Genomic DNA, 27,704 nt, shown 5'->3' on the forward strand with positions numbered 1-27,704 from the left:
ATGACAGATCACGTGATTGTTTATATTTAAAAAAATTCAGGCTGAATAAATTTCTTTTTATAATAATAATTAAGAAATTGTTATAATGTAAATACCTACAAGCATAATATATGAAACAAAATAAATAAATGGTAAATTCTTCATGATTATTTAATTATATTTATGTTATTTAAATATTTTGAAAGAAAATATTTTTTTTTACACTGCCCGTTTATTTATTTTATAAAAAACGAAATTGTAATAAAAAAATACGTCAAAATTCAATAAATAATTAAATATTTCTAATTTGTCCGGTTTCTAAAGGTAATTTCACAATTCGCTACTAATATTATGATCCCACCTTAAGACACGTGACTTCCTTTATTTGACATAAAGTTGGCGACATTTACCGGAAGTTACTATAGAGATCAACTTAATTATTTTTCTCTCTAATCGATTTGTCAATTTTGGTTTTAATTTCGGAATTTTTGTGATAAATTACAAAAATTATTGTAAAAATGGGCGTTGTACGGTTAGTAGAATTCTATACGAGAGGAAATATAAGTGAAAATTGATTAAATTTGTCTTTGGTGTTTGGATATTATTCTTTAGTTTCATTACAAAACAAAGACGTCAAATGAAATTAAGGTTATGTTTACAGATTTGCAGTTAAATCGACAATTGCTGGCGGTTTACTTTATTTTACAATTCGAGAGGGTGTTTGGTCAAATCAGGAAGAAAGTGTCAAACTTTATGGGAAAATTTACAATAAAGTTGCACCCCTCGTGAAAGATAATGTGCCAAAGGATTTAATTAGCGAGGTAAAATAAAGTCAAGAGTTTTTGTTATTGCACCTCAGAATGTTTATTATTTATAGATTACTAATTTATTTACATTTTATGTTCTATAATTTATTTCTGTTCTATTTGTATTTTGTTCTATTATTTATGTTTCGGTTCTATTTGTATTTTATGATCTATTATTTATATTTCGGTTCTATCTATATTTCTGTTCTATTTATGTTTTATTATTTACATTTCTGTTCTATTTATATTTATTTATCGTTTCTATTTTTATTTTCAATATTTACACAATATTATATCGATCGTATTTATTCTACCAGCTTCCGGATTTGCCAAGTACAACAGACATTTCTGACAAGATGAGAAATTCTTGGAATTCGGGCGTAATGGTCAGCATGAAATTTCTCTCCCAGTTACCTAGTCACACGAAGAATGGAATAAATTCAATTTTAGAAATTCCTGCCATCAAGGATGCTGTTTCCGGTGAAAAAAGTCCCTCTGAATCTAGTAAAACACAGTGAACCCGCCTTTCCGTCTAACAATATTTTGTAGATTATTTATTTCCTGTTGAATAAATTTTAACTGTTTACTCATTTTTTTCTTCTTCTCCAAGTTTCCCAATTAGAAAGCAAACCCACAAGTCTCGAAGGAATGTAAACATTAATGTAAAAAATGTTTTGGAATTTTTTTTTTGACTTACACTTTTGAGGTTATGTTACTTAGAATAAATTTCTCTTTTTGAATACTTATAAATAATTACGATAATTACTTATAAATAATTTCTTTATTATAAAATAATTACTTATTTAGATTAGTATTTTTATTGGTTTTTATTAATCAAAATTAAAGAAGAGATAAAATTCCGCGCGTAAAATTAATATTGCGCGCGCAAAAAAAATGGCGACAGCGCCATCTGCAAAGTTTGTTGGGAATTAAAAGAGAATCACGTGATCATTGTACACAGTCTTCAACACCAACTTACACCACGGAGGTAGTAGTGAAGTGTTGCTGAAAAGAAATGGCGGACAAGGACGATAATGAGAAGACCATCGCCGAAGACTTGGTTGTTACCAAGTATAAAATGGCCGGCGAACTTGTAAACCGTAAGATAACGCCTTATTGTTTACTATTAATGTGAAAAAATCGAGAACAAACCTTATGTTATCACGTATCACTTCATTATCCTTGTGTTTTCCATGTGGCCATATGGGATCTGCATACCCGCCAATGCCGGGCCCTCCTACCATGTGGGCTGGCGTGCTTTTTTCATTATAATTTTCATTTCATTCGTAGACAATTTCTGTTTGGAAAAATTTATAAATTTGCAAATTTCATCTGAATTTTTACTCCAATTTATTGTCGTTTGTTATGCCGGTTTTTTTTTCCTCTTCTTGAGGGTATAGATATACTTTTTTTTCTGCGCAGGCTTGCTTCTTATTTTTATGGACATTCCAAGTCTGCATGGCTCTTCAATTTTTTTTTTATAGAGAGGAGAAAAATTTTCTTTTTTTTCTTTTTTAAATATGCTCTTTATTCCTGTTTATTAATTTCTTTTGTACTTGTTTCCTTTTTTGTATTTTTGTATAGGTATTTCTTTCATTTTTGGGGAAGATTTTTGTTTTTGGAGAGATTTTAAGTTAAAGGCATTTTGTTTTCTAAAGATTGATGAAAGATTATTAGGATAATAATGTTAGGGGGAGAAAACAAATGAAATTGATTGTAGTATTCCTTTGTTAGTACAAAGGGAGATGAATATTGTTTTTTTTTTAATTTTCCAGGAGTTTTAAAGCAAGTTTTGGAAAAATGTGTGATTGGCGCTTCGGTGAGGGAAGTTTGTGAGTATGGCGACACATTACTCTTGGACGAAACGAGTAAAGTATTTAAAAAGGAAAAGGATTTGAAGAAAGGAATTGCTTTTCCAACGTGTATATCGGTAAATAACTGTATATGCCACTTTTCTCCAATTGCCAGCGAACCGGATCTTATTCTCAAAGATGAGGATATGGTCAAAGTGTAAGTTTCTTCATTTCCAACAATATTTATCTCTTCTTCTTTAAAATTCTTCTTTTTCTTAAATCTTCCTTTTTAACTAAAAGATCTTTTCTTTTACTAAAAGTAAAAATAAAATACAGAAAAAGAGATAAAATAGAAATCAGGGAAAAGTCAGGGATTTTTATTAAAGTTCTGGAAAAAATTTAATTTGCAGCATTCACAATTAGTTTTATTTAATTTTTTAATAAATATTTAATTAATGATTAAAGGTCATAGATTTATGGAAGAATTTTTTTTTAAAAACAATTAAAAAAATTGAATTTTAGAGAAGTTACAAATGTTTGTAGAAATTCAATTATGTTTAAAATTTTTAAAAAATTCTCGTCAAAATTTCAATTATCTTTAAAAATTATAAAATTCTTCTCCAAAAGTCAATTATTTTCATAAATAATAAAAGTTTCACAGGAATTCAACTATTTACAAATTTTCTTCAAAGATTCAATTATTTTCATAAGAAATACAAATTTTACAAGAATTCAATTATCTACAAATTTTTATAAATTTTTTAGCCATAATTCCATTATTTTCATAAATAATAAAATTTTTTACAAAGATTCAATTATTTTTAAATAATAATAAAATTTAATTGATTTAAAAAAGAATTTTTGTCAAAAACACTAAAAGAATTGAATTTCAGAGAAGTTAAAAATTATTTCAGGTATTCAATTATATGTTCAAAAATTTAATAAAATTCTTGTCAAATTTCAATGATATATTTATAAATAGTAAAATATTCTATTCCGATATTCAATTATTTTCAGAAACTTTAATAAAATTCTACGTAAACATTTAATAATTTTTATAAATAATAAAAATTTCACAGGAATTGAACTAGTTACAAGTTTTTTTTTTATAAATTCATTCGCAATAATACAATTATTTCCATAAATAATAAATCTCATTGTAGAATTTCAATTATTTTTTATACAATTTTAATAGAATTCCTCGATAAATGTTTAAAAAAAAATTATTAAAATTCGTCAAAGGATTCAATTATTTAAAAATTTGTTGATAAAATTCTTTATGATAATTCAAATTTAAGAGAATTGATTTAAAAATGAATTTTTGTTAAAAACAGTAAAAGAATTGTACTTTGGAGAAGTTACAAATTATTGGAGAAATTCAATTATTTTCAAAAGTAATAAAATTCTTTTCAGAAATTCAATTATCTTTATAAATAGTAAAATTCTTCTCCAAAATTCAATTATTTTCAAAATTTTTTAAAAATGTTCGTCAAAATTTCAATTATTTTTATAAATAATAAAATTCTTCTCCAAAATTCAATTATTTTCAAAAATTTTAATAAAATTCTTGGAAAAATTTCAATTATTTTCATAAATAAACAAATTCAATTTCTTTTAATTAATTGAAATCCTGTGAAGAATTTTATTATTTATGAAAATAATTGAAGTCTTCGAACTTTTATTATTTATGATAATAATTGAATTCTTACAACGAATTTCATTACATTTTTTTTTTTAAATAACTGAATTGATGTGAAAAATTGTATTACTTATAAGAATAATTGAATTCTTGCGAAGGATTTTATTCAAATTTTTGTAAATAATATAATTTTTTTTTGAAAAATGTTATGGTAATTTAAATTATTATAAAACATGAAGATAGCGATCACTTCGACTCGAAGTGATCGATATCTATGGAAAAATAATAAGTAAATATTTATTTAAAAAAGAAGTTATTGATGTTTTTGAATAATTTAATAATTGAAGAAATTCGTAAATAAATTTAATAGAACATTTTTTTTTGAGTATCTAATAATTTTTAGAGTGAATCAGAATATTCTTTCGGGTCAGGAAAAAAGTGAAAATTTTGTCTGGAAATCAGGAAAAAACAAAATTAATTTTTTGTGGCAACCCTGATAAATGTAAAATATAAAAAAACAAAATAGAAATAATTTTAAACTGAAAATCATATAATAATAGTAATAATAATAATTTATAAATTATTATAAATATAATTATAATATTCTAGATGTAATAATATTTTACAGTGATCTCGGAGCACACATTGATGGTTTTATCGCGGTAGTTGCACATACGTTCGTTATTGGTTCATCGGCTGAAAAGAAAGTCACTGGACGAAAAGCTGACGTCATTTTGGCTGCACATTATGCCTCTCAAGCTGCATTGAGACTTCTCAAGCCAGGCACTGAGGTGATAATTCTATTTAATCGATGATATTTTTCTTCTTCTTAAATTTACCATTTTTTCTTTCTTTTTTTTTCTTATTTATTTATATACTTGGAAAAGAGAATTTTTTAATTTGCTGCATCATTAATGAAAAATGGCGATTTCTTTTTTTCAAATAGACTTACACGATAACGGGAACGGTGGAGAAAATTTGCGAGGCTTACAAATGTAAGCCCATTGAAGGAATGTTGAGCCACCAATTGAAGCAATTTAAAATTGACGGAGAGAAAACAATTATTCAAAATCCAAATGACGCGCAAAAGAAGGAACACGAAAAATACACTCTCGAAACGCACGAGGTAATTTTTCTTCTTCATGTATTTTCTAAGTTTTTATATTTTTATTTCGATGTTTTATTTTTCTTGATTCAATATTTTAGTACTTAATATAAGTTTTATTTCTTAACTACAATTTTTTTTTAATTTTATTTCTGAATTTAATTTCTAAAATTTATTTTCTTTGAATTTGAATTTCTATTATTTCATTTCTCAATATATTTTATTTATTTATTCAATGTTTAAGGGGCTTAGAGACTCTTGTAGATTGTCTCTAACAAAAATAAAGAAAATAAATATTTTTTTTGAACGTTTTTTAATATTTGTTTATCGAAGTTTTATTTAAATGTATTTTCTTTTTTTTCTGAACAATATAGTTTCTTCCGGTGAATAAAATTTATTTCTCTGATTATCAGGTATATGCCATGGACGTTTTGGTGAGTACAGGCGACGGCGTTGGACGAGAACAAGATACACGTGTGACAATTTACAAGAAAACGGAGGAAACGTATCAATTAAAATTGAAAGCGTCTCGCATGTTTTACTCCGAAGTGACTCATAAACATGGTCTCATGCCTTTTAATCTTCGCACTTTCGAGGACGAGAAGAAGGCAAAAATGGCGGTTGTCGAGTGTGTCAATCACAGACTCATCGAACCGTTCCAGGTTAATTTCCCTTCCCTCTTTTTTTCAACAATTTTTTCTAATTGTTAATTTTTATACCTTTTTTAATACAATTTTCTTTTTCTTTTATCAAATTTTCAGGTTTTGTACGAGAAACCAAGCGAATTTGCAGCGCAGTTTAAATTTACAGTACTTTTAATGCCGAATGGACCCCATAAAATTACTGGATCTCCAATTGATCTCGATTGTTATCAGTCGGAGTGCGTTGTCGAGGATCCGGAATTAAAGGTATTTTTTTTCTCTTTAATTTTTGCGATTGGCAAATTTGCATTCTAAAAGAATGCGCGAGAGAAAATATTTTGTGATACATTTTTTTAAAAGTTTGTTATTATCTTATCTCGTATGGATATGAGAGATGAGTAGGCGCTTTTTAATTTTTATCATTTTACCTTTGTGTTGAAAAACTTTGTACATTTCTTTTTTTTTTTACTCAAACTTGCGATAAATCGCTTTTAAAGAAATATCAATATTTATGAAAATAAGTTTTTTTTATCTCACAAATTTCCATATTGTTTAAATAGAGAACTATTCTGGATAAATTTAAAATATTTAATATTTGATTTCTGTAAAAAGGCCTTTTATTGCTAAATAGTTAAAATATTTAATTTATACAATTTTTTTTACAAATTGCAAATTATTTTGATTTTTATGCTGTGAAAAATAACTATAGCCAAGTCATTCAAAAAACAGTTTGAAATAATTTTTTTAATATAATTAAAAATTTTTGAAATATACAAATAAAAAGTTTGTAAATAATTGAAATTTTTCTAAAAGTATTTAAATTAAATATTTTAATATATAAATTTTTGAGAAGAATTTTACAAATTATGAAAATAATTCAATTCTCATAAATAATTTTATCAAAAATTTTCAAAGTAATTGAATTCCTGCGAAGAATTTTATAAATTATAAAAATAATTGAGATCTTGCTAAGAATTTAATTAAAATTTTCGAAAATAATTGAATTTTTTCGAGGAATTTAATTAAAATTGCACTGAAAATATTTCAATTCTCTTAAAGAATTTAATCAATATTTTTCAAAATACTTGAATTCTTGTGAGAAATTTTATTGGAATTCAATTGAAAATAATTAAATTAGTTAATAATTGAATTTTTTCTATTTTGAATTTGAATTTTTTCCAAAATTGAAATTAATATTTTAAAAATAAAAAATTTTGTTTTAATTTTTAATAATTTTCGTTTTTTATTTCAGTCGTTGTTGCAATCATCGGCAAACCCGAAATCAGCAAAGAAGAAGAAAAAGAAGGCTGAGAAGGCAGTGGGAGAGAGCAGGGAAGCTGTAATCAATCCTCCTGCGATTGAAAATAATGCAATGGAGTCAATGGAAGTTGACGCTAAGGCCTAACACAATATTTGATTAGCTAAAGCAATGCAGAAATAAGAGAGTGATGCAGGATGCCTTCGCGGAAGTTCGCGCACCTTCTTCGTCCCTCCTCCTTCACAAAAAAAGCGCAAGTCACTTTGGATTCAAAAAAACGAAACAAAAAAAAGAAAGAAAAGGAAAAAAGTGACTTCCCTTTTGTAAGAAAGTTATATTCCGTCGAATCTGCGAATATTCCGATCATCTCTGCAATTGAAAAAAGAAAAAAAAACCACTTGTGTCTGGTATTGTGTGTACTTGTGTTCGCAGAAGTATTGAGTCTTTCTCTCTACTCGATTTAATCAAATCGTTTTTTCTATGCATCACTTTTTTTTGCTTAAAACGTAAGTCCTTTTCACTTTTTTTACACACTTGAATAATATTTTCCAATTATTCTCCCCCTTCTCTTTCTCTCTTTCTCTCTATTTCTTTTTTTTTTAAATGATGAAACAAAAATTTCCACTGCCAAGCGTAATCAATTTTGACGGGAAAAGTACAATCGATGATTAAAATTTAAAAAAATACATATCCTTCTTGCACTTTGTGCTTTTTGTGAAGGGTATATAATTATTAATATCAGCCTTCCGCTTCGGTACGTTAAATACTTGATAATTCACTCGTTTTTAAGAGTTAAAAAAATTGTTTTCGTTTCATCTTTAGAAGTTTACCCTTCGAAACCTATTTCATTACAATTCTTATCATTCAAAATTTTCTTTCTTCAGATTCGATGAAAATCTCTCATTTCTTAGTGCGAAATTATTATTTGCATAATATAAACTTTCTTTTTTTTTAAAAGAAAAACGAAAATTTTCAATTTTTGAAAAATAAATTTCGTCTTGCATGATAAATAGATTTTCGAAGGGTTTTTTCGAGGAAACGGAAGTAAAGCTATTTTTTTCATCTTTTTCTATATTTGAGAAAAAATGGAGAAAAAAATCGCTCAACTTACTTACTTTCTTTCTTTAGGTAAATCGTTGAATGATTTTTCAAGAATTTTTGGTATAGACATTTGCATATACGAAAAAAAAATATAAAAAGAAAAAAAAAGAAAATAAGTCATCTTTGCCTCCATTCGTAATTATGGAGCTGAGTCAAACAAAAAGCAAAAAAAAAAAAAAAAAAAAAATTATCGAATGTTACTAAACATTCACTAGGCATAATTAACTTTTAATTTTCATTTTGTGAAGATTTTTTTTTTAATTCCTATTGGAAATACTTTTGCTGGACAGATTTATTATACAAAAGTAGCGAAGAAAATTCGCTAAAAGAATGTAAAGAAATTTACGGATATTGTAAATTCTATTTCGATAATATTCGAAATTATATTATCTTCGATTTTGACAATAATTATCAAATTTGAATCAATGCAATAATTTTGAAAATTCTCGATAACTTTGAGAAGTACTCGAGACTAAAAGAATTGTTACAAACTAGAAAATTTCTAGTTAAAATATTTGAAAATATCTGAGATATTTTTTCTTTCTATTTGTTTTAGTGTAAAAAGAATACTACACTTTTCGAATATATATGATAAAATTAGTAACAAGAAAATTGACTTTTAAAGAAAAATTTGTCACATACAAAAATACACGAGAAGAGAAAAATTGTAAACTTGAAAATTGTCTTGTCCTTTTTGAAAAAAAATTTTTAAAGGACGTTTTACTGCGTAACACTTGACACGCTGTCCAGTACACTTAGGAATATGAAAGCAAAAAGAAAAGAAAAATTTTATATAAAAATTCGTTTAAATCAATTAATATACAGTAAAACGTGCATTTTATTAATGTATCACTCATCGACAAATGCGTTTGCTACGGTCCATGATCTCTGATTGGAGCGAGGATGAAAAAATACAGAAATATAGAACAATAGCTCACCAGGATTTTTCATTTTCAGATTTTCCTTTCTATTTTAAATCTTAATGCATCTTTTGAGAAAAAAAGGTTCGCTTTTATAATAATTGCAGACTTTGCATTCGAAAATTAATTTTCAAAAAGTAGCTTTCAAACTAAAAAAGTAGTAAAAAACGTAGCTATCGAAAAATTAAACTTTACGACAAAAAAATTCGTTTTAGACATTTCACAAAACTAAAAAAATTCCATTCTATATTTTATTTTCCTGACTTTTTCCTAATTTTCATCAAAAATATTTACATCATTCAATTAAATTTCTGCAAACAAATTTTATTATTCATGAAAGAATTTAAATATTTATTAAAATAATTTAAATCTTGCGAAGAATTTTATAAACATTTTTAAACAATTGATTTCCTTCGACTAATTTTATGCAAATTCTAAATTAAATAATTGAATTCCTGAGAAATTTGTATTATTCATGCGAAAAGAATTAAAGTATTACGAAGATTTTAATAAGAAAATTATTTAAATAATTAAATTTTACAAAGAATCTTATTAAAATTCTTGACAATAATTGATTGTCTGTGTGGTATTTTATTAAATTTTGTTGAAAATAATTGAATTTTTTCCTAAAAAGCATTTTATTATTTATGAAAATAATTGAATTCATGCGCACGACTTTTATAAAAATTTTATTAAAATATCTCAAAATAATTGAATTTTCGGGAATAATTTTATTGTTTATCGACATAATTGAATTTATTTTAAATAATTGAATTCTTTTGGAATACTCTATTTGTGAAAATAATTGAATTTTTCGATTAATTAGATTAGAATAGTATTAAAAAAAATGGAAATTGTTCGATGAGTTTAATTGTTTATGAAAATAATTGGATTCTTGCGAACGATTTTATTAAAATTTTTTAAAATAATTGAATTTCCAAGAAGAAATTTATTACTTTTAAAAATAATTGAATTCATGAGATGAATATTGTTATTTATGAAAATAATTGGATTTTTCGATTAATTAATTTAAAATAGTATTAAAAATAATTAAATTCTTCCTTAGAATTTCATCAAATTTTTTTTTTTTTAAATTGAATTTCCATGAGAAATGTTATTAGGGAGCGTTCACAAATGATGTCACGCAATTTTTGGAGATTTTCGACCCCCCCCCCCCCCCCCCCTCCCCCTGTCACGCAATTTTTGCAATTTCACATGAGAAAAATACATTGTGTCACGTTTAGTAGAGACCCCCCCATACCCCCAAAAGCGTGACATAATTTGTGAACGCTCCCTTATTAGTGAAAGTAATTGAATTATTGTGAAGAATTGTATAAAAACGTTATTAAATAATTGATTTTTCGACATTTTAATTTTATTATTTATTAAAATAATTGAATTTTATTAATTTTTTTTTAAATAATTGAATTCTTTTGCAAAAGTTTATGAAAATATTAGATATTGAAAATAATTGAATCGTTTTAAATAATTTGATTACAATTTTTGAGAATAGTTTTTTGATTTCTAGTATTAGTGAATTTAACGTAGTGGAAATTCTCAAAAAAAAAAAAAAAAAAAAACAGAAATAGTAGCTTTTAGTGGCTGAAAGCTAAAAAAGTACCCAAATAGTAGCATAACGTAAAAATAGTAGTAAATAGTAGGTTTTAGTAAATTAGTGCGTAGCCTGTAATTGGCAAAAAATTCATACAAACTTATTTAATTAAAGTGACTCAAGGTAATATCCTTTAAATTATTAAATTTTGAAAATTAAAACTGAAAAGTTAAATTAATTTAAATTAGAAAATTAGTAATAATAATAAATTAATTCAAATCAATACTAAATCTTATTAATTAATATATTAATTAATTTGACTTAGGCGTATTAACAGTTTTCCTAAAGTCTAATTGGTAGTTTTCTTCTTCTTTTTTTACAAGGGAGAGTGTTATTAATCGTTAGGTCATTTCAACGTCGGTGGTGAAGAATTTTAATTTAAAGACAACTGTATTTGGTGTCGTGACATCGGCTACGTAAATTTCATCGCCCTCATTCAAACCCAATTCACTTAATGTTTTTGTTAAATTCTCCCTTGTTCTTTCCTCAATACTTGCGACAGTTTGCATGTAGAGGGTTTTATTTTTTCCATTAATCATTGCCGTTATGCCGGGATTTTTCATTTGAAGATCAATTCTCTCGCAAAGAATTTCAATGAGTTCCTTTAATTTTAACTTTGGTGTTTTTATCTCAATTTCACGTGGTATTTGACTGCAGGCAACGCAATCATTCTTTTTCTCCGCTTCGTAGGTGTAGGTGTAAATTCCGTCAATGTTGTTAAGTACCTGTAAGTATAATATTTAATTAGATAATTATCGTTTATTTTTTAGAGAAATATTTTTTTTAAATTGATTTAAAATTGAAAAAGAGAAAGAAAAAAAGGGTTTTTTCGAAAAAAGTTATAGAGTAATAATAAAAATGTTTACTATGTAATTGTTTAAGGAGGCACTGCAGCTAGTGGCGAGTTTAAAGACTTCGGTGGCGCAAGTCGCGGCAATTGAGGCATTTGTAGAAGCAACAGCGGGGATAATATTTTTCACCACTCCCTGCACAAGTCTGTATGTCAATCCTCGAATTCCAAATTGAGTGGCTCGCTCGGTGGATTTTTCGTAAATCCAATTCACGTGCTGTGGATCGTCGCCGTCAATAACGCAATCGAAGGGATTTTCCTTAGACCATAAGACCACTTTCACGTATTCTATGCAATGTTCCGGCAATCGTGGAGTATTCGCAATTGTGCACAATGGGTAAGTGACCTTTTTTAAAAGACAAAATCAATTTTATTTATTTCTTTTTATTCTTTTCACTATTAGAAAAATTTTACTATTCTTTAAAATTAAAAAGAACGTTTCACATTTTTTTTATCAAATAATTTGATTAAAATTAAACAGATCAGGGAAGTCAGGGAAAGTTGAATTGATCAGGGAAAACAAGAAAAAGTCAGGGATTTTTATAAAAAGTACTGAAAAAAATTTAATTTTTAATAATTTTTAATAAATTTGATTAAAAATTTTAAAAAACTTAGATTTTTGCAAAATTTTAATAATTCAAATTCTTTCTTTTTTAAATCAAATTTTCAAAAAAGGAAATTGTTTTTTCAATTTTGTGAAATGAAAAAATGACTTTTACCTGAGGGGGATAGAGATCTAAAGTACATTCGATGCAGGCGGTAATTCCGGGCAATATCACCCGGGCATTTCCTTTAAAACCCTCGGTACCACCGTCGACCAATGGAATAACGCTACTTTGATCGAGTTCACCGTCATTGTAAATCAACAATGAAATTAGCATTCCATTAATCCATCGTCTCGCAACAATTGAATCTAGACCGCAAACAACAATGTGAAACTGACGATAAAATGAATCGTCCTTGTCCTGAATTTTACAAAAATGAGGAACAACATTGCAACCGTTTACACGTTCGTTAACAAAATGTGCCGCAATTTCTGCCTTCGATGAGCCGAGATCCTTGTGACGAAATAGAAATTGTCTGAAAAAATTAGAAAATTAAAAGAGAAACAAAAAGATTAAAATTTTTCCAAAAAGAAAATTTCTTTTTTTTGGAAGAAAATATTGAGGTTAGTAAAATTGTTTTATAAATTCGTTTATCGGGAAAAATTTAATGGAAATAAATACAATTTTTCCTTCTACTGAGATAAAAATATCAACTTCGTATGTTTTTCTATTTTGTTTATAAAAAAAAAAAAAATTGGAAATATAGAAAACAAAATACCAACCTGTTGAGGTTAGAAAGATCAATTGTATCCATGTCAATGACATGAATTTGTCGGAAGCCCATTAAAGCTAAATTTTTTAATAATTCACAACCAAGTCCTCCGGCTCCGACAACTAATACTTTACAACTTTCCATTAAAAACGGAAGAGTTTCCGAAGAAGGTTCAAAGTCAGGCCGGCAAAATGGTCCAGATCTCTCCAAAACTTTTTGCAAATGACTCCATCGTCTACTCGTATGATCCGAACCCATTGTTATTTAGTTAATTTAAAAAATATTCCACTTTCAAGAATTGTTGATTTATATAAGTCTCCAATTATTTCTTTACATATAGAAACAAAAACAATTTCTTACAACAACCACTTTGGAGAGAGAAGGTGAAAAAAAATATATGTCAAAAATGTTGACAGGAAACGGAAATTAGTAACGCCACTCAGTGGTGAGTGCTGGGAAATTCAAAAGGACCGCGAAATTTTAAACTTAATTTATAATTATTAATTAATTAACTATTTTGAATTTTATTTATTATTCAATTTATTATTATTAGGCAAATTACAAAAAATTTTTATTTTTAAATATGAATTTTTGAATAATTTCAAATTCAAACTTTAAAAAAATTCAATTATTAACTAATTTACTAATTAATTATTCTTGTTTATTAATTTCTAAAATTTTAATAAAATTCTTCATGAGAATTCAATTATTTCGAAAAATAATATGTAACATTCTTTGTAAGAATTCAATTATTTTTAATACAAATTTTAATAAAATTTCGTGAAAGAATTTATTTTTTTTTTAATTTTTAATAATATTTTTCGTAAAAATTCAATTATTCAATTATTTTCAAAATTTTTAATTAAAATTATTAAAGAAACTCCATTATTTAAAAAAAATTCAAAGAAATTCTTTAAAAAGAAATTAATTAGAATTTTCAAAAATGTTCACAAAATTTTTCGCGAGAATTCAATTTTTTTCCTAAATAATAAAAATTCTACGAAGGAATTTTATTATTATTAAATTTTTTGACAAAATTCTTTGCAACAAATCGATGATTTTCAATACGTTAATTTTTAAATTTACTAATTAATTATAATTATTTATTGTTTTAAAAAAATTTAACATGGAATAAAATTCTTAGCATGAATTCAATTATTTTCAATGCAATTTCATTATAATTTCTCAAGAGATTTCAATTATTTTTAAAAATTTGATGAAATAATTCGCAAAAATTCAATTATTTTTAAAAATTTGATAAAATAATTCGCAAAAATTAAAAAAAAATTTTTAAAATTAAAAATTATTTTGCAAAAACGAAAACAATTTACAAAAATAAAGAAAATAATTATACAATAAAAAATAAATAAAAAAACACGAAATGTGTTTGAAAATTTTATTTTTATTTAAAATGAACATATCGATGAATTACACAGAATTAGATGAAAATAATTTAACTTTATAATATATATTTTTTTATAAATAAACTACATTACTTTTGTAAACATCAAAATTATTATGAGTGAAATATTTTTCTCATTCGTTGGATTAAAATAAAAATTTACAATAACACTAATTTCTAATTAACAAAACTATATATTTGGGTATCTATTATTTTTCCTTAGTTTTTTCATCACTAAAATTGTTCATCAATATTTTCTAATTGACAATAATGCAACCATTTTTATAGTTTGTTAATAACAAAAATATAAAAAAATAACAATTTTCTGGAGTAAACATAAATTTCATTTATGTAATAAATAAATTATAAATATTTTTATACTTTGTATAAAAAGGAAAATATTTTTTTTGAAGTGTTGAAAATTCAGTTTACGAATTTTTCACACAGGGGTATTGCTTTTTCAATTGTTTTTGTTAGACAATAGAACAATTTTTTTTTTATGCAATAAATAAATTTAATTTTATGACTTTTTTCCCCTTTTTCTTTATCACGTTTCTGAATTTCGTATTTATCAACGATTTAGAAGAGAAAAATTATTCTATTCGAGAAGTTTTATTATTTTGTAAATAGAAATAATAATTTTTTCACATAAATAAATATTTATTTATTTTATAACTATATTTGAAACTTTTGTCGAAATTTGTTCCTTCTTTTCATTTTCATCAAATGAATTAAATATTTATATTTTTTTATTATATTAAATTTAGTTAATTATTTTAGTTTAGTTTTCTTTATTTTCACGTTCAGTTGTTTTCTGCTTGAATAAAAATTATTTTCCCCCCTCAATCGTTGCGAAATTCGCTTAAATTAATTTATTCAGTTTGTGCTTTGCGAAAAGAAAATTTTCCATAAATGCAATTTTCTTTTGGAAAAATTGCTAATTTTTTACGTCAATAAAGTTCACAGCGATTAAAGGAGAAAAAAACATCACGAAGAAAAGAAAATTGTTTTAAAATTTTCTTTTTTAAATTATTGATCAATTAAAAATTTATCAATAATCATTGAAAATTCCTGATCAATAATTAATTAATTATCAGGGTTTGCCACAAAAATTTAATTTTCTTTTTCCCTGATTTTCAGAGACAATTTTGCCATTTTCCCTGACCCTGAAGAATATTCTGATTATTATTTTTCCTTGGGAAGTAAGATTTTCAAAAATATTAAATTTAAACTTTGTTGAAATTCAATAACTTATAAGAAAATTATTATAAAACATAAAGAAGTCAATCACTTCGAGTCGAAGACTCTGAGTTTTTATAATAATTAAATATTAAAGATAACATAGTGATAAAATTATTATTCTCTATAAAAATTTTGATACTACAATTCTTCTTTAAATTAGTTATTAGTTAAAAGTACGAAAAATTTGTAATTCCAAATTACTTTTAATAAAAATTCCTGACTTTTCCCTGAATTCCCTGATTTCTCTGACCTGTGGCAACCCTGATTATTTATCAGGGATAATTTCGAAAAATTATTTTTTCTACAAACGTTGTGAACTTTAGGAACGTAATTTTTTGGAAAAAGACTTTATAAATCTCGATGTAATTTTAAGGGGTGATTTCTAATGAGTGGAAAAAAAGGTGGAATTAGAGAAATATGAGGATTTTAGAAAAGAATGATTTACTTGGATGGGGAGGAGGACTGACTTTCCTCGGACGATTGAACTTGTTGTGTGAGAGTATTTTGAAACCACATCATCCAATTGCTCATATAATGTGTTTCAAATTCATTCTTCATTTGATTTGAATCGTTTAAATCGTCGAAACTGCGAATAGTCTGTAATTCGGTGAAATTACTCTCCGATTCACGTCCAAGAATTCTTAATTCACGTTTTCTCATTGCATCCTTTATCAATCGATCTCGTCTCTCCTCCTCCGTCTCAATTGCCGATCTTGTGAATCTCATTTCCCTGGCTCTAATTGCGTCACGTTTTAATCTCTCCTTACGCTCATCGACACTTTCCTTCGCGTACTGATTTAATCTCGCTTCACGTCTCTTCGCCGATTCCTTATTTAATCTCTCGCGCCTCTGCTCTGGCGTTTCGTTCGCATATAAACTCAAACGCTTAAGTCTTCGTCTCTCGGCCTCGCGATCCAATCTTATTCTTCTCTCGTCTGGTGTTTCATTGTACATTCTGTATTCACGTTTACGCGCCGCCTCAATATCGAGACGTTTTCGCTTTTGATCGGGCGTCTCGTAATACATTCTCATTTCGCGTCTCTTTGCCGCCTCCTTGGCGAGACGCTCGAGTCTCTCGTTCGCTGTTTCTGTCTCGTAGAGTTTCTTTCGTCTTTCGCGCATACGTTCTGCCTTTTTCCTCAATCTCTCACGACAATCTGGCAACGATACGGATTTCTGACGAATTTTTCTCTTTGGTTGTTCATCTACCTGTGAAAAATATTATTTAATTCAGTTCGTTTGTTCATTTTTACTTTCTTCTTTACTTATTTTTCTGAAAAATATTATTTATTTACAGGCTTCGTACTCGAATAATTAAATTAAAAAAAGTAACAATTTTTCCAAAAGTTCGATGAGAATATTCAAATTTATTTGTTTACAATTCAATTTTATGGAAATTCTTCAATTAAATATAAATTAGAAAATAAAAAATAATAAATTAATTAACTTCTTCCACTTCTAAAATTCTTCCTAAAAATAGATATTGCATATAATTGAATTTCAAAAATTTTTGAAAATAATTGAATCATTTGAAAGAATTTTATTAAAGTTGTTAAATTGTTTCTAAAACTTTTTAATTAAAAGTTTCATTTGTTATTTTTCATTTCCCTTTCTTATTTTTTAATTCTTTTATTCTAATTTAATAATTTTTTGATGTAAATAAAATATAAAATTTTCCCACCTCGCTTGAGTGAAAATTGACACTATTATCCAAGTCATCAATTTTCTCGAGTTTTATACTCTTTGTGATTTTCAATTTAATTCCAGGATCGTCATTAACATCACAGAGCCATTCTGTTGAATATGTTTCGTCAGAACTTCCAGCCTCTTTTTTTATTTGAATATTCAAATTGTCCAAAATTGTTGTTGATTCTCGTTTTGTAATTTCACTGTTAATTATTGTTTCGTCGAGAGAATTAACGTAAAGTGTCTCTATGAGGAGATTATTTATTGTCGACGATTCATTGTGATTGTGTTGTATGGCATTGAGATTTGGATCTGTGGTTGTAAAATTTTGCAAAATTCTCGAACATGCCACTACTCTTTCCTCCTGGCACTCGTTATTTATTATTTTTCCTATTTTCACTGAATCGTAACTATCAATTAATTCCCCGTTTGTTTCCTTTTTTATCGAGACACTCGTAAAATCCACAGAATTATCGCCAATTCTCAAGTCTGCCTGTGATATTTCCATTTCTCTTCATTTGAACAATTTATTTTTACTGAAATGCATAGAAAAATATATAGAAAATCTTGAAAATAATGCGAAAACGATTTGATTTTATAGGTTATGAAGTAAAATTATCGAATATTAATGGGAAATCCTCTTATTAATAATTAATAACTAATAATTATAAATTATAATATATAATTGTACAAATACAAAAATCTACAAAACAAAAATTTAATAAAGTAAACACTTTAAATCCATCCAAGTAAACACTAAACTCGTTTATTTCTTTTTTCGTAAAGAAAACTTTTTTTCGATCATTTTTCACTTAATAATATTAATTTTTTCGTTCTAAAAAAGAAATTATTTAGGGTTTATAATGAAATAATATCAAGTCCTCTGTCATTCTTGAATAAAATGAATAAAATATAAAAATTAACCTAAAAAAGTGAAAAGAAAAACATAATAAAAGAAAATTATTCCCTTTTACAAAGACGATTTTGATTTTCAGAAGAAATGTAAATAATTTGTATGTACTTTTTTCAAAAAAAATAATCAATATGTTTGGAATTAAATATAAATAATAACTTTGATTATCGTCTGCTTACTTTGACAGCTGATTTCAAAATGGCATTTTGCACTTGTCCTCTCTTTTTGCACTTATAATTCTAAAAATAATTCCCTTCGATTCATCGTAAATTATCCATTTCAACAATTTGTGATTACTTCTTACATGTTTTTTTTCAAAAACAAACAAAAAATACCCCCTGACTGTTAAGTTTCTTTCATGAAAAACAGCAAATTTCAATAACAATAATGGAATACGCGTCATTAACTAAACAATTAACTTCCGGTTTCTGCGCGCGCAATTCAAAAGCGCTTGCGCTTTGTTCACTTCCGCTCTACTTTTTTTTAAATAATTAATAATTTCTAACAAAGTTTTTCATTACAGTTTTTATTAGCTTTTATTCTTTTCAAAATTTGTCGATTTTCATTCGAATTTATAGAAATAAGTTTAAAAATTTGTATTTAACTTTTTTTTTTAAATTGGTGAAAGAAAATAAAAAATTCGAAAATTTAAATGTCGGCGCCACGTCATTAGCACTTCCGGTTATCCGCAGAAAAAAATAAAGATGGATGTCATCTGTCAACATGTTTCGTGTTTCATAATTGTTCTAAACGATCATTTAACTTGTGTAAATAACGATAACACGGTGAAAAAGGTGAAATGAGGTGAATAATGTTTTAATCTATACGAAATGATGTTAAAAGTTGGAAAATATTGTTTGAAACGAAGAAGACTTTGAATATTAAAAAAATACTGCAGTGCTGTTTTAGTGAATTTTTTTCCCCCCTTTAAGTTTTGACGATATTTAATTAACAAAAAGTTTCTCGAAAATGTCATTAAACGATGATGAAAATACTTGGTAAGTTTTCTAATGTGGAAAAATTCTTTTCTTTTACTGATTTAGAGAGTAAGAATTAATTTTTGAGGTTAGGTTTATTAATCTCGTGATCATCTGTCAGATTTTTTATTGCAATTTTCTTTCTATTTTCGTAAATATGAGTAAGAATGTTTATCCATGATTAGAATTTATTTTGTTTTTTAGTACCGTATGTTTTTTTAAGTGTATTGTAGAAATTTTGAATAGGGAAAAAATTGGGCGTATTCATTTTTTCTTTTCGTAAATTGGTAAATTTTGTTACATTTTTTGGATTTTTACTATCTTTTTGCAGAGAATCGATCAAAAGATGAAATATTTAGTATTTTTTTTAATTTTTCTTTTAGTTTGATTCAATTATGATCTTAATTTTTTGAAAATAGGGTACTTGAACTGGAAGCAGCACTTCTGGATGCAGAAGCACCTTCTGCTTCGGATATTTATGCAATTTGCAAAGGACAACCTGTACCTGCAAATTTAAGGCCAGATGTTTGGCAGGCGTGTCTCGATGTCACAGATCGTGGCAATCAATTAATTCATTTTAATGAAGTATTCGATCTTCCCGAACAAAATATTATTCGTGAAGATTGCCAACAACTTGTGGGTGTGTATAATTTACAAAAAAAACTTATTTTTACAATTTTAATTTAATTTTAATAATTTTTTAATAATTTTAATTTAATTTTTTAATTTAATTTTTTTATAATTATAATTTATTTTAATTAAAATTTACAAAATCCAGAATTAAAAGTGAAACTAATAATTATTTTCCTTTTATAATTCACATATTGTTTTCTTTTAAAGGTAATCGATATTAATTTAATACATTATTTTTTGTTTGCAGCTAAACTTGGAAACGACGATGAAGATAAAGTTTCCGTTGTCTCGGATCTTGAGTCAATATTGACCTTTTATTGCAAGAGTAGAAAAAAGAAATACGAGAAGAACAATGGATGGCTAGAATTATTAGAACCATTAATTGCCTTGAAACTTCCCAAGTCATCCACCTACAACTTGTTTGAGGCTATCAGAGATATTTATATTCCCAGGTTTGTATTTTCTTTTTTAATTTTCTAATATTGATAATTAAGTTAATGAAAGTTTCCAATTAGTGAAAACAAAGTTGTCACGGGTCAGGGAATTCAGGGAAAAGTTTGGGATTTTTATTAAAAGTACTGGAAAAAATTAAATTTTTAGAATTAATAAGAAAATTCAAAAATCAGGGAAAATCAAAATTAAATTTCTGTCGCAAACCTGAAAAATTAATTGATTAAAAATAGTTTTAGAAAAATCTATTGATTAAAAAGTAGAAATAAGAGAATAATTTTGAAAGAAGTTGTTTAAAATTACAGGCCTCGGATATTATGACATTTTTTCTACTTTTAATCGACTAAAGCGACTTCTTTTTTGCTTCTTAAAGTTGATCCAAGGCCTGAAATTAGTAACAAAAGAATAATTTAAAAAGAAATTGATGAAAAAAATAGTAATATAAAAATAATTTCCATTATATTTTGTAATCGAATTAAAGAATAATTATAATATCGAAAAGGTAGTAATAGAGAAGTGATTATAATTTTCTGAAACAAATTTTGAATTTTCCAGAGGCGATACACATAGCTCTGTATTAAGACTGTTACTTTTGTACCATGAACCCGAATTGTGTTCATTTCTGGATACAAAAAGAGTTTCACCGGATCAATATTCAAAAAGTTGGATCAACACTTTATTCGCTGGCGTTTGTTCCTTACCTGCGGTGTCAACAATGTGGGATCTTTATTTTATGCAAGCCGATCCATTTTTCATGATGTTTCTATCTCTTATCATGGTGATAAACGCTAGGTAATATTTTTTCTTTACAAAAAATTATTATTTTCGTTATGAAACTAATTTTTCTCTTCTTTTAATTTCAAATGAAAATTCTAATTTCTATTTTTTGCAATCCTTTCAATATAAATTGAAAGATTGCAAAAAATTGTTTCTCGCATAAGGGATTGATTTTTGTTTTATTTTTTTATACAGAGAAGAAATTAAAAACAATACACTTTGTCAAATTTTTGTTTCAAAAAATACATTTAAAAAAAATATAAGTTTGGAAACTAATAGTTTGAATGTATTTTATTCTAGAGATCAGATTTTAAATATGAAGGACGATGATAAGGAGAGTATAGTGAATGCATTGTCGGCAATGCCTTGTGCATTGGAAGCTGAGGATGTGACAGATTTTTGCTCTTTGGCACAATATTATGCAATGAAAACACCGTCATCATTTAAACAGGATTTGTACAGCATAATGTTTGGCGAGGGTGGTGATGAGAAATTTATTTCTCACGCTCTCTGCTTACCTGTTTCGGCACAGGAATTAGTTGAAAATACATTTGAGACTTCAATATCAAATGGTACTGTAGATTCTGTGAGATTTTTCCTGGTCGATTGCAGGCCCGCTGAACAATATAACGCCGGACATTTACCCACTGCTTTTCATTTAGACTGTAATCTAGTAAGTAATCTACATTTTTCTTCGTTAAAAAAGAAAAAGAAACGAAATTTTTTCACACTTTTTCTGCTGTCAATTAATTTAAATTCTGAATCAATTTCTAAGTCAATCGAATTTTTAGAGCAAATTTTTTCTTAATTAATATCTAAAGCAATTCTCTTCTAAATTAATTTAATTTCTAAGTCAATTTCTACATTATTTTCAATTAATTTCAATTAATTCAATTCCTAAGTTAATTTATTTTCTAAATTAATTTAATATTAATTTCATTTCTATGTAAATTTCTACATTATTTTAACTTAATTTAATTTTTAAGGTAATTTTTACATTAATTTAAATTAATTTAATTTAAAAATTTAATTTTTAGTATTTACCAGAAAATTCTGAAATTTTGTGTCTTTTTGGTTGCCTCATAACTCTTGAAGATTTATCTTAAAATTATTAATCAGAAATTATTTAACGAATAATTTTACTTAAATATTTCAAAATTAACAAAATTTTAAAAGTTTACAATTTTCATAAATAGATACATTTTAAAAGGTTTTATTTTTTAATTTTAAAAAATTTCAATTTTTAATTAATTTAATTAGAAATTTTTGAGAAGTTACAAATTATTGCAGAAATTCAATTATTTTCAAAACTAATAAAATTCTTCGCAAAAATTCAATTGTGTTTAAAAATTATTTAAAAATTCTCTTCAAAATTTCAATTATCTTTATAAATAATAAAATTCTTCTCCAAAATTCAATTACTTTCGAAAATTTTAATATACCTAATTTTCCAAAAGAATTCAATTATTAAAAAAAATTAACATTCTACGCAAACATTTAATTATTTTCATAAATAATAAAATTTACATAGAAATTCAATTATTTTCGAATTTTTAAAAAATTTCTTTGCAATAATTAAATTATTTTCATAAACAATAAAATTCACGGCAGAATTTCACTTTTCAATTATTATTAATACAATTTTAATCGAATTCCTCGAAAAATGTAATTATTCTTAAAGATAATTCTTCGAAAGAATTCAATTATTTGAAAAAAATTTGATTAAATTATTTATATGAGAATTGAAATATTTTCAACACAATTTTAATTAAATTCCTCCAAAAAATTCAATTATTTTCATAAATAATAAAACTTATTGTAGAATTTCAATTCTTTTTAATACAATTTTAATCGAATTCCTCAAAAATGTAATTATTTTTAAAAATTTTATTAAAATTCGTCAAAAGATTCAATTATTTAAAAATCTGTTGATAAAATTCTTTATGAGAATTCATTTTTAAGAAATATTTAATAATTTAATTTTTTTATTTGCTTTTTTATTTAAATAATTGAATTCTCGAATTTCTAATAAAAATTGATTTAAAAATGAATTTTAGATAAAAACCGTAAAAGAATTGAATTTTAGAGAAGTTACAAATAATTGCAGAAATTCAATTATTTTCAAAAGTAATAAATTTCTTCACAGAAATTCAAAAAATTTTTTAAATTCTCATCAAAATTTCAATTATCTTTATAAATAATAAAATTCTTCTCCGAAATACAATTATTTTCATAAATTTTAATAAAATTCTTTGCAAGAATTCAATTTATTTTATAAGTTATAAAATTCTTCCAAAAAATCCAATTATTTTCAATACAATTTGAATAAAATTTCATTATTTTTAAAAATTTAATAAAATTCATCGCAAAAATTTAATTATTTAAAAAAATTTTGATTAAATTCTTTATGAGAATTGAAATAATTTCAAGACAATTTTAATTAAATCTCTCGAAAAATTTAATTATTTTCGAAAATTTAAATTAAATTATTGTCAAGATTTTAATTATTTTAAATAGATTTGTCAAATAATGCAATTATTCTTGAAAATTTTTAATTAAAATTTTTTGAAAGAATTCAAGTATTTAAAAATATGTTGATAAAATTTTTTCTGAAAATGAGATTTTAAAAAATATTGAATTAATCAATAAATTATTTATTTGTAATTTTTCTTTTTCTCTAATACACTTTTCTTGATTTGTAATAAAAATATTTTTTTTTTCAAGATGCTACAAGAACCTGCAGCTTTTGCAACGGCAGTCCAAGGATTATTGCAAGCACAACGTCAAGCATTAGCTGTTGGTTCGCAAGCCGGGGGAGAGCATCTTTGTTTTCTCGGAAGTGGGCGACAAGAAGAGGATCGATACACTCACATGGTGGTCGCATCTTTTCTCCAGAAACACACACAATACGTCAGCATGGTCGCCAATGGTTATCAAGGTAAATTCACTATTTAAATTTTTTTCCCACTTCTTTTTTCATACGTTTTTATTTAAATTAAAATGGAAAACTTCCTTATCAGAAAGCAATTACTCTAATTGGCAGGTTATTACTTTTTAATTACCTTTTAACTGAAAATTTATTTTTATTTTCCGAAAATTTTAATTTAGTCCTAATCTAAACTAAATTTATTTTTTAATTTTTCACATATTTTTCTAATTTCTAATAATTAAAACTAAATTTTCTTTTTATTTATTATATATGTAATATGATTTTTATTTTTAATATGATTAATATTTTAATTTGTCATAAATTTTCTTTTTTTTTTAGCAATTCACGAGTACTTTGGCGACGAAGTTGTTTCGAATCTTATCGATCATAATTCCCAACATTGTCTCGTTTGCAATGTGAATATGTCGGATTCAAATTCAAATGAACCGAGTCCGGCGAAAGTGAAAAATAATAATTCGGATTTATTTGGTAAAATTGGTCTTGCAATGAGATTGAAAAGTCAGGAGGTGAAGGGAAAAATTTTCGACTATATTGTCAATCCATCGGCGAGTACAAATAGTAATTCCGATAAGAAAAATGGAAAGGATGGCGATCTTGTTAAACGTATTCCGAATGCTGGACCTGTCTTCAGTATTGACGATGATCACGATTTAGGTCAGGAAATAAACAGAATTTAAAACAATTAATTGTTTTAATAATTTAATTAATTTTAAAGAAATATATTAATTATTTTTTGTTTTTTATTTCTTCTTTGTAGATATGGTTTCGTTTCCTGAGAGCGAAATGCCAGTTGAAGTTGTTTCCATTCAACAGTGGTTGAAGGATCCGAATTTGTTACATTCCTTTAAGTGCCAAGAAGTGAAAGTGAACGGATTCGTTTATGATAGGTTAGTGACGTTCTTTAGATGATTTCCATTATTTTAATTATAATTTTCATAAAATTCTTCGAAAGAATTCAATTATTATCATAAATAATAAAATTCTTCAGAGGAATTCAATTATTTTCAATACAATTTTAATTCGGTTCTTTGAAATCTTTTAATTATATTCGAAAATTTCCACAAAATTTTTTAAACTTCTTTACATATTTTCAAAAATTAATTCAAATTTAAAGCGAAAATTCAAATAGTATCATGAATGTAATAAAATTTCCAAAGTAATTCAATTGTGTGAAATATAATTTTCAAGAAATTTTTTCGAAAGAAGTCAATTTAAATATTTTAATAAAATTCTTTGTAAAAAATTCATTATTATTCTAAAATTTTGAAAAAATTTGTTTATAATAGTTAAATTATTATTTTCATAAATAATAAAATTCATCGTAAAAATTTCATTATCTTTAATCCAATTTTAATAGTTTTCCGAAATATTTGAATTATTCTTTAAAATTTTTATAAAATGAAAAAAAGAATTTAATTATTTTTACAAATTATAAAAAATTTCTCAGAAATTCAATTATTTAAAAAATTTAATAAAATTCGATACAAGAATTCAATTATTTTCATAAATAATAAAATTCGTTGCAGGAATTCAATTATTTTTATAAATAATAAAACTCGCTGCTAGAATTTAATTATTTTTATAAATAATAAAATTCGTTGCTAGAATTCAATTATTTTGAATACAGTTTGAAATGAATTCTTCGAAAAATGTAATTATTTTCTAAAGTTTTATTAATATTCTTTGAATAAAATGAATTATTTTCAAAAATGTTGATAAAATTCTTTTTTAGTATTCAATTTTAAAAAACAATCAGTTATTCTATCAATTATTTATTTTTGTATTTAAATAATTGAATTCTTGTAGAATTTTTAAATAAGAATTGATTTAAAAATAAATTACAGTTAGAATTTTAGATAATAATAATTGAATATTATAAATATTAATTAAAAAAATTAAAAATATTTATTTAAATTTCCAATTAATGGAAAATTTTGTCAAAATCAATCTTGAAATAAATTTTGTTTTAAAAAAATTAATTTTCATACTTTTAAAAATTATTTTGAAATATATTCGAATTTTTGAAGAATTCTAAAAGTTCTATTTCTAACTAAAAGTTTGGGAAATAATTGAAGTTTAGAAGAATTTAGAATTGAAGTTATTACCAGAAAAAAAACTATTTTTGATGGAAATCAGGAAAATGTCAGAGAAATACAGAATAAACTTTTTTAAAACAAATTATTGAGTGCGAAGCCTGCTTTTTAATTTTTTTTCTTTTGAACTTAGTTTTTTATTGTTTAACAACATTTTTGTATTTTTAATTCTTAAATTCGAATTTTAAGTTTTTATCTGAAATATTTTAATCTTAAAAGTAAAATTCTTTAGTTTTTGTATGGATCTTAAAAAAAGTGTTTGTAAACTAAATTTTTTTTTGCATCTTCTGAATTTAATTTTCCTATTGAATAAATAAATAAATGAATACCTAATAAAATTTCAGTAAAAAAAATAATAACTTTTGTCTTGTGAATTTTTCAGTCAACTTTTGGTGACAGAGAGTCACCTGATAGTCTTGAGGGAAATCCCAGGCAGAAAAGGAGCAGCTCACGTTAAAGTGAAACGGCCACTTTCGAGTATTGTGAAAATAACGTCACGCAAACGTCATCCAGATCTTATCACATTTAAATATGGAACCACACAATACAATGACACTCTCCTCATTTCGGACATGGACAGGTTTCTCATTCCGAATGCAAGCGAAGCGACAAAACTCATTTCCCAACAGATTCTACGACAATTGAAGGCTGCAAATGAGGAAAGTGATAAATAATTCGGTAAGTTTGACTGAAGGGGACAAAAAAAAAAAACAGAAAAGATTGAAAGTCGACTCTTTTAGTATAAATAATCTTGTTACCATTTTACCAATGCTTTTTCCTTAGGATCGAATTTTTTACTTAAATCAAAAAAAATAGAAAACTAATATATATTACAAAAAAGGGCCCATTAACTTAAGTTTCAAATATAAGTTAAGAAATTTATTTTTTGAAATATTTTCTATTTGTATATAATTTGCATTTTCGAATTTTTCTTTTACTTTATTTTCATCAATAATAATCCAACTAGGGAAAGGTTGATTATTTTGTCTATAATTTTTCAATTTGTATTAATTTATATTTTCCACTTTTAAAGGGTCTCAACCGAAATAATCCACCTTTCTCTAAACTAATCTCTAACTAGTATTATTAAATTACAAAAAACAAAAAAAAATTCAAAGCTTTTTCATTGCATTTTTTGTTTGTAATTGAGAGAAATAAATTTTCCTATTAACAGCCATAAATCCTGCCAGAAATAAATAAAATACTAACAGCTTTTAATAAATAAGTACAAAATACTGTTCAGTGATCAGAGACCAATGACAACCTTTTAAAGACCAATTTATTATTCTTCTTATTATTGCAATCGTTAATTAATATAAATTAGTCAATCAAGTCGGAAAACAAAACTCTAAGCGTTGACTTTCAAAAAAAAAAATATATTCCTCCCAAGAGAAAGTATTTAAAACTTTAAATATTTCAAAAAAAAGAAATACTTTTAAATATTGCAAATTAATATCTAATTTAAATAATGCAATAATTAAATTATATCTAACGATTTTTCAGTACAATAATTCTAATTTTTCGCAAATTATGTGCAAAATAAAAAACGTCCTAAAAAGA

The 27,704-nt window shown here is 25.1% G+C and overlaps 5 protein-coding genes across 5 annotated transcripts; 3 read left to right on the forward strand and 2 right to left on the reverse strand.

Annotated features, from left to right (window-relative positions):
• Positions 1–372: 372 nt before the first annotated feature.
• On the forward strand, positions 373–1,371 carry LOC122505452 (MICOS complex subunit MIC13-like). The gene is made up of 3 exons (XM_043617066.1): positions 373–511; positions 641–800; positions 1,103–1,371. Exons 1-3 carry the CDS (start codon positions 498–500, stop codon positions 1,301–1,303), a joined length of 375 nt encoding a protein of 124 aa, XP_043473001.1. The 5' UTR covers positions 373–497; the 3' UTR covers positions 1,304–1,371.
• A 357-nt stretch (positions 1,372–1,728) lies between these two features.
• Positions 1,729–9,254, forward strand: LOC122505451 (proliferation-associated protein 2G4). Its single transcript, XM_043617065.1, has 7 exons — positions 1,729–1,885; positions 2,561–2,795; positions 4,846–5,008; positions 5,164–5,343; positions 5,736–5,984; positions 6,084–6,230; positions 7,216–9,254. The coding sequence occupies exons 1-7, from the start codon at positions 1,801–1,803 to the stop codon at positions 7,366–7,368; spliced, it is 1,212 nt and encodes a 403-aa protein (XP_043473000.1). The 5' UTR covers positions 1,729–1,800; the 3' UTR covers positions 7,369–9,254.
• Positions 9,255–11,080: 1,826 nt separating this feature from the next.
• LOC122505454 (NEDD8-activating enzyme E1 catalytic subunit) lies at positions 11,081–13,425 on the reverse strand. The gene is made up of 4 exons (XM_043617067.1): positions 13,032–13,425; positions 12,424–12,784; positions 11,721–12,050; positions 11,081–11,579 (listed from the first exon to the last, which is right to left on the reverse strand). The coding sequence occupies exons 1-4, from the start codon at positions 13,277–13,279 to the stop codon at positions 11,196–11,198; spliced, it is 1,323 nt and encodes a 440-aa protein (XP_043473002.1). The 5' UTR covers positions 13,280–13,425; the 3' UTR covers positions 11,081–11,195.
• Positions 13,426–15,884: 2,459 nt separating this feature from the next.
• Positions 15,885–18,677, reverse strand: LOC122505513 (trichohyalin-like). The gene is made up of 3 exons (XM_043617185.1): positions 18,444–18,677; positions 17,347–17,887; positions 15,885–16,874 (listed from the first exon to the last, which is right to left on the reverse strand). The coding sequence occupies exons 2-3, from the start codon at positions 17,857–17,859 to the stop codon at positions 16,107–16,109; spliced, it is 1,281 nt and encodes a 426-aa protein (XP_043473120.1). The 5' UTR covers positions 17,860–17,887; positions 18,444–18,677; the 3' UTR covers positions 15,885–16,106.
• A 284-nt stretch (positions 18,678–18,961) lies between these two features.
• Positions 18,962–27,289, forward strand: LOC122505510 (TBC1 domain family member 23). Its single transcript, XM_043617181.1, has 9 exons — positions 18,962–19,262; positions 19,661–19,881; positions 20,122–20,326; positions 20,880–21,116; positions 21,402–21,774; positions 23,826–24,039; positions 24,370–24,705; positions 24,809–24,938; positions 26,527–27,289. Exons 1-9 carry the CDS (start codon positions 19,234–19,236, stop codon positions 26,816–26,818), a joined length of 2,037 nt encoding a protein of 678 aa, XP_043473116.1. The 5' UTR covers positions 18,962–19,233; the 3' UTR covers positions 26,819–27,289.
• Positions 27,290–27,704: the final 415 nt, after the last annotated feature.

This window comes from Leptopilina heterotoma, unplaced genomic scaffold (assembly GCF_015476425.1).
Source record: "Leptopilina heterotoma isolate Lh14 unplaced genomic scaffold, ASM1547642v1 Lhet_36, whole genome shotgun sequence".
NCBI lineage: Eukaryota > Metazoa > Arthropoda > Insecta > Hymenoptera > Figitidae > Leptopilina > Leptopilina heterotoma.